General features: G+C 51.4%; 1 protein-coding gene across 1 annotated transcript; it reads left to right on the top strand.

Annotated features, from left to right (window-relative positions):
- The first annotated feature begins 1697 nt into the window (after positions 1-1697).
- Positions 1698-5715, top strand: LOC134361693 (uncharacterized). The gene is made up of 4 exons (XM_063076694.1): positions 1698-2098; positions 3269-4363; positions 4949-5283; positions 5564-5715. The coding sequence occupies exons 1-4, from the start codon at positions 1698-1700 to the stop codon at positions 5713-5715; spliced, it is 1983 nt and encodes a 660-aa protein (XP_062932764.1).
- Positions 5716-6907: the final 1192 nt, after the last annotated feature.

Below are 6907 nucleotides of genomic sequence, written 5' to 3'. Positions count from 1 at the left end.
CATGTTTATGTATACATACAAGGTCTATCAATGCAGTTCTTCTTTAGTAACACTAAATTAAACCTTCTCAGGAGGTCAGTAAACATAAAGCCTTTGCAGATCAAATTGTATCTATGTGATACAATATTTACAGCTGTAATATGCAGTCTTTATGCCATAGGCACATGTAGTTGAGAAATGTTAATTTTCTCAGTAAATGGTGACAACTTTTTCAGTTCCAGAAATGTAAAAGACAGCAAAGAATATATAGAAGAATTTATGTTGTTTTTGAGTATTTCCCTGTCAATTTTCAAAAGCACTATTTTTTTAATGCTTTATTTCTGGAATGCACAAGGCCTGCCCCTTGAAATGAGAAGCAAATAAAGATATTCTGCTCCGTCTTTATTATATTTTTATTTAGTCAAATGCTTGTTAATTTCAAAATAATGGTACTAATGTTTTCTCCTGGAGACTTTGAAAACATGACCAACTCTTCCTACACATGAAAGCCACACGAATATTTTTCAGTAATTATTTGTGATATCTGGTGTCTTTTTCAAAGTATCTTCAGACTCTTCTCCTACGTTCTTTATATACAAACATTTTGAATCATTCCCAATTATGATCATTTTACACTAGACATGGTCTTGTGTCTCTGAGTACCTGTTAAAGTGCAGTTCTCTGATCTAACAAAAGTAGAACTCTCTAATCTGAAGTGGTATAAAACTCTTCCCTCTCCACCGACTGCAACCTTTTCTACTCTGTGCCACTCCACTGAAAGTGTTCCAGTTAACATCGTTTGTGTCTGAAGGAAGTGTTTTTCTTTTTTCTTTTCAAGCTAGCCGCAGTATAGGGAAAATACAGCCAAAAAGTCAAGTTAAGAAACAAGGGGAACAGAGTCAAACAGGATATCTGTGGTTATGCACCTGGGCCCCGGCCCGAGGCAAAGGGCGGATAGTTCCCAGAAATAGACAAGTCAGTTAAAGTTTCAAGAGTGCCCCTCAGCTGTTTCAAGGACTCCCACTTGACCGAAGTTCACCCCTGGCTTGATTTAAACTAACCAATTACCTTGCTTCTCGCTTCTGTACCCGCGCTTTTTGCTATAAAATGAGCCCAGAAATTCCACTCGGCGCGCCAGTCTTCCGAAAGACTGTGTCGCCCGGGTACCCGTGTGTTCAAATAAACCTCTTGCTGATTGCATCCGAACCCGTGGTCTCGCTGTTCCTTGGGAGGGTCTCCAAACCAATTGACCGCCTACTCCAGGGGTCTCTCATTTGGGGGCTCGTCCGGGATCGGAGACCCCCACCCAGGGACCACCGACCCACCAACGGGAGGTAAGCTGGCCAGCAGTCGTTCTGTGTCTCGTTTCTGTGTCTCGTCTCTGTGTCTGACTCAGTGATTTCGACTGTCCCTCAGGGTGCGCACATTTTGGTTTCGGGTTTGTTCCGGGTTGATGTGTGAGTAGCGAACAGACGTGTTCGGGGGCTCACCACCCGGTAATCCTGGGAGACGTCCCAGGATCAGGGGAGGACCAGGGACGCCTGGTGGACCCCTCGGTAGAGGATCTTTGCGTTTTGATCCCGTCGTCGCGCCTAGGGAGGCGCGCTCTGCCATCTGAGTCCTTTTCCTGCTTCTACGCAACTCGATCTCGCCGACGTTTTTGGTTTCTTTTTGTCTTATTTGTAGTAAGTCTCTCTGTTATTGTCCCTCTCTTCGAAATGGGACAAGGTACTTCCACCCCTCTCTCTCTCACTCTGGATCACTGGAAAGATGTAAAGATCAGGGCTCATAACCAATCCGTGGAGATCAAAAAAGGAAAATGGCAGACTCTCTGCTCTTCCGAATGGCCTACGTTCGGCGTAGGGTGGCCGCCAGAAGGAACCTTTAATCTCTCTGTCCTTTTTGCAGTTAAAAAGATTGTCTTTCAGGAAACCGGAGGACATCCGGACCAAGTCCCATACATCATGGTGTGGCTGGACCTCGCCCAGAGCCCTCCACCGTGGGTGCCGCCCTCCGCCAAAATCGCTGTTGTCTCTAGCCCAGAAAACACTCGAGGACCAGCCGCAAGGGGGCCATCCGCACCTCCCCGACCCCCCCTCTACCCGGAAACAGACGACTCGCTCCTTCTCTCTGAGCCCTCGCCCTACCCGGCGGCCCTGCCGCCTCCTCTGGCCCCTCAGGCGATCGGACCGGTGCCGGGCCAGGCGCCCGATAGTTCCGATCCTGAGGGACCAGCCGCTAGGACCAGGAGTCGCCGTGCCCGCAGTCCGGCAGACGACTCAGGTCCTGACTCCACTGTGATTTTACCCCTCCGAGCCATAGGACCCCCAGCCGAGCCCAACGGCCTAGTTCCTCTACAATATTGGCCTTTTTCCTCAGCAGATCTTTATAATTGGAAATCTAACCATCCTTCTTTTTCTGAAAATCCAGCAGGACTCACGGGACTCCTTGAGTCTCTTATGTTTTCTCATCAGCCCACTTGGGACGATTGCCAACAGCTCCTACAGATTCTTTTCACCACTGAGGAGCGAGAAAGGATTCTCCTAGAGGCCCGCAAAAATGTCCTTGGGGACAACGGGGCCCCCACTCAACTCGAGAACCTCATTAATGACGCCTTTCCCCTCAACCGACCTCAGTGGGATTACAACACAGCTGCAGGTAGGGAGCGTCTCCTGGTCTACCGCCGGACTCTAGTGGCAGGTCTCAAAGGGGCAGCCCGGCGCCCCACCAATTTGGCCAAGGTAAGAGAGGTCTTGCAGGGACCGGCAGAACCCCCTTCGGTTTTCTTAGAACGCCTAATGGAGGCCTATAGAAGGTACACTCCGTTTGAACCCTCTTCTGAGGGGCAGCAGGCTGCGGTTGCAATGGCCTTCATCGGACAGGCAGCCCCAGATATCAAGAAAAAGTTGCAGAGGCTAGAGGGGCTCCAAGATTATTCCTTACAAGATTTAGTGAGAGAGGCAGAAAAGGTGTACCACAAGAGAGAGACAGAAGAGGAAAAACAAGAAAGAGAAAAAAGAGAGACAGAAGAGAGAGAGAGACGGCGCGATAGGCGCCAAGAAAAAAACTTGACTAGGATTTTGGCCGCAGTGGTAGGTGAAAGAGGGTCTAGAGATAGGCAGACAGGGAACCTGAGCAACCGGGCAAAGAAAACACCTAGGGATGGAAGACCCCCTCTAGACAAAGACCAATGCGCGTACTGTAAAGAGAAGGGTCACTGGGCAAGAGAATGTCCCCGGAAAAAGAACATCAGAGAAGCCAAGGTTCTATCCCTAGATGACTAGGGGAGTCGGGGTTCGGACCCCCTCCCCGAACCTAGGGTAACACTGACTGTGGAGGGGACCCCCATTGAGTTCCTGGTCGATACCGGGGCTGAACATTCGGTATTGACCCAACCCATGGGAAAAATAGGGCCTAGACGGACAGTTGTAGAAGGAGCGACAGGAAGCAACGTCTACCCCTGGACCACAAAGAGACTTTTAAAAGTTGGATATAAACAAGTAACCCACTCCTTTCTGGTCATACCCGAGTGCCCCGCTCCTCTGTTGGGCAGGGACCTCCTAACCAAACTAAAAGCCCAGATCCAGTTTTCTGCTAAAGGCCCACAGGTAACATGGGAAGACCGCAGCCCTACCATGTGCCTGGTCCTAAACCTAGAAGAAGAATACCGGCTACATGAAAAGCCAGTTCCCTCCTCTATCGACCCGTCCTGGCTCCAGCTTTTTCCCACTGTATGGGCAGAAAGGGCAGGCATGGGGCTAGCCAATCAGGTCCCACCAGTAATAGTAGAACTAAAATCAGGTGCCTCACCGGTGACTGTCCGTCAATACCCAATGAGCAAGGAGGCCCAAGAAGGCATCAGGCCTCACATCCAAAGATTCTTAAACCTAGGAGTCCTGGTGCCCTGTCAGTCGCCCTGGAATACCCCTCTGTTGCCTGTAAAGAAGTCAGGGACCAATGACTATCGGCCAGTCCAAGACCTGAGGGAAATTAATAAGAGGGTGCAGGATATACATCCTACCGTCCCAAATCCTTACAGCCTCCTGAGCTCCCTCCCGCCTAGCCACACCTGGTATTCAGTCCTGGATCTTAAGGACGCCTTCTTCTGCCTCAGACTACATCCCAACAGCCAGCCGTTGTTCGCGTTTGAGTGGAGGGACCCAGAAAAAGGCACCACAGGTCAGCTGACCTGGACCCGGCTGCCACAGGGGTTTAAGAACTCTCCCACCATCTTCGACGAAGCCCCCCACCGGGATTTGGCTCCTTTCAGGGCCCTCAACTCCCAGGTAATATTACTCCAATATGTGGACGACCTCCTGGTGGCGGCCCCCACATACAAGGACTGCAAAAAAGGGACACAAAAACTCCTACAGGAGTTAAGTAGGTTGGGATATCGGGTATCAGCTAAAAAGGCCCAGCTCTGCCAGAGAGAGGTCACCTATCTGGGGTATCTGCTCAAAGAAGGAAAAAGGTGGCTGACCCCGGCTCGAAAGGCTACTGTTATGAAAATTCCTACCCCCACGACCCCTAGACAGGTTCGTGAGTTCCTGGGCACTGCTGGATTCTGCAGGCTTTGGATCCCTGGGTTCGCCACCCTAGCTGCACCCTTGTACCCCCTGACAAAAGAGGGCAACTCTTTTATTTGGACTGAAGAACATCAGAGGGCTTTTGATCACATAAAAAAAAAAAAAGCCTTGCTGTCTGCCCCTGCTCTGGCCCTCCCGGATCTCACCAAACCATTCACTCTATATGTAGATGAAAGAGCCGGCGTAGCCCGGGGAGTGCTCACTCAGGCTCTAGGACCCTGGCGGCGGCCGGTAGCCTATCTATCAAAAAAACTAGATCCGGTGGCCAGCGGGTGGCCAACCTGCCTGAAAGCGGTTGCAGCAGTGGCGCTCCTTCTCAAGGACGCTGATAAGTTAACCTTGGGACAAAATGTGACTGTGATTGCTTCCCATAGCCTCGAAAGCATCGTGCGGCAGCCCCCCGACCGATGGATGACCAACGCTAGAATGACTCATTACCAGAGCCTACTACTAAATGAAAAGGTAACGTTCGCTCCCCCTGCCATCCTAAACCCAGCTACCCTACTACCAGCCGAACCGGAAGCCACCCCAGTGCACAGGTGTTCCGAGATCCTCGCCGAAGAAACTGGGACTCGCCAGGACCTCAAGGATCAGCCATTGCCTGGGGTGCCAACCTGGTATACGGACGGTAGTAGTTTTATTGCGGAAGGTAGACGGCGGGCAGGGGCCGCCATCGTAGATGGCCAGCGGACGGTGTGGGCGAGCAGCTTGCCGGAAGGTACGTCAGCTCAAAGGGCCGAACTGGTGGCTTCGACCCAGGCGTTGCGCCTGGCTGAAGGAAAAAACATCAACATCTACACAGACAGCAGGTCGCTATTATCCACTGCCCCGGCCACCAGAAGGGAAGCGACCCTGTAGCCACCGGAAACCGGAGGGCCGATGAGGCTGCAAAACAAGCCGCCCTGTCGACCAGAGTGCTGGCAGAAACTACCAAACCTCAAGAGCCAATCGAACCCGCCCAGACAAAGGCCAAGCTAGGAGAACTCACCCCTGACCAGGGAAAAGAATTCATTCAACGGCTACACCGGCTGACACACTTGGGACCAGCAAAACTTCTCCAATTGATAAACCGCACCAGCCTCCTCATCCCAAACCTCTCGTCTGCAGTTCGCGAAGTCGCCAGTCAGTGTCAAGCTTGTGCCATGACTAATGCGGTCGCAACCTACCGAGAGACCGGGAGGAGACAACGGGGAGATCGACCCGGCGTGTTCTGGGAAGTAGACTTCACAGAGATGAAGCCTGGTCGGTATAGGAACAGGTATCTGCTGGTATTTATAGATACTTTCTCTGGATGGGTAGAAGCCTTTCCTACTAAGACTGAAACGGCCCTGACCGTCTGCAAAAAGATATTAAAAGAAATTCTGCCCCGCTTCGGGATCCCTAAGGTACTCGGGTCAGACAATGGCCCAGCCTTTGTTGCTCAGGTAAGTCAGGGACTGGCCACTCAACTGGGGATAAATTGGAAATTACATTGTGCGTATAGACCCCAGAGCTCAGGACAGGTAGAGAGAATGAACAGGACAATCAAAGAGACCTTGACTAAATTAGCCTTAGAGACCGGTGGAAAAGATTGGGTGGCTCTCCTTCCTTTAGCGCTGCTCAGAGCCAGGAACACCCCTGGCCGGTTTGGTCTAACTCCCTATGAAATTCTCTATGGGGGACCGCCCCCTATACTTGGGTTTGGAGAGACGTTGGGTCCTGATGATAATTTCTTTCCTGTCTTATTCACTCATTTAAAGGCTTTAGAAGTTGTAAAAACCCAGATCTGGGACCAGATCAAGGAGGTATACGAGCCAGGTGCCGTGGCCATCCCTCATCCGTTCCAGGTCGGAGACCAAGTGCTTGTTAGGCGCCATCGGACCGGCAGCCTTGAGCCTCGGTGGAAAGGCCCGTACCTGGTGCTACTGACCACACCAACAGCGGTAAAAGTAGACGGCATTGCAGCCTGGGTACATGCTTCTCACCTCAAGCCTGCGCCACCCTCCGTACCAGATGAATCCTGGGAGCTGGAGAGGACTGATAATCCTCTTAAGTTGCGCATTCGGCGGCGGCGGAGCAAGCCTACCAAGTAATAACCCTAACCAGCCCAACACCCTCACCTGGCAGGTACTGTCCCAAACTGGAAAGGTTGTCTGGTTCAAGACAGAAGTCCACCCCCTTTGGACTTGGTGGCCCTCCCTTACCCCTGATATATGTGCCCTGGCGGCGGGTCTCGAGGCTTGGGATATTCCAGAAATTGATGCACCGGCCTCTAATAGAGTCAGGCCTCCTGACTCAAACTATGAAAATGCTTATAACCAGATCAAATAACTCCCCTTGGTTAACCACCCTACTGTCAACCA

This window comes from Cynocephalus volans, chromosome 13 (assembly GCF_027409185.1).
Source record: "Cynocephalus volans isolate mCynVol1 chromosome 13, mCynVol1.pri, whole genome shotgun sequence".
In the NCBI taxonomy this organism is placed as follows: domain Eukaryota; kingdom Metazoa; phylum Chordata; class Mammalia; order Dermoptera; family Cynocephalidae; genus Cynocephalus; species Cynocephalus volans.
Note: the sequence above shows the minus strand (reverse complement) of the source record. Positions and strands in the feature narration are given on the sequence as shown.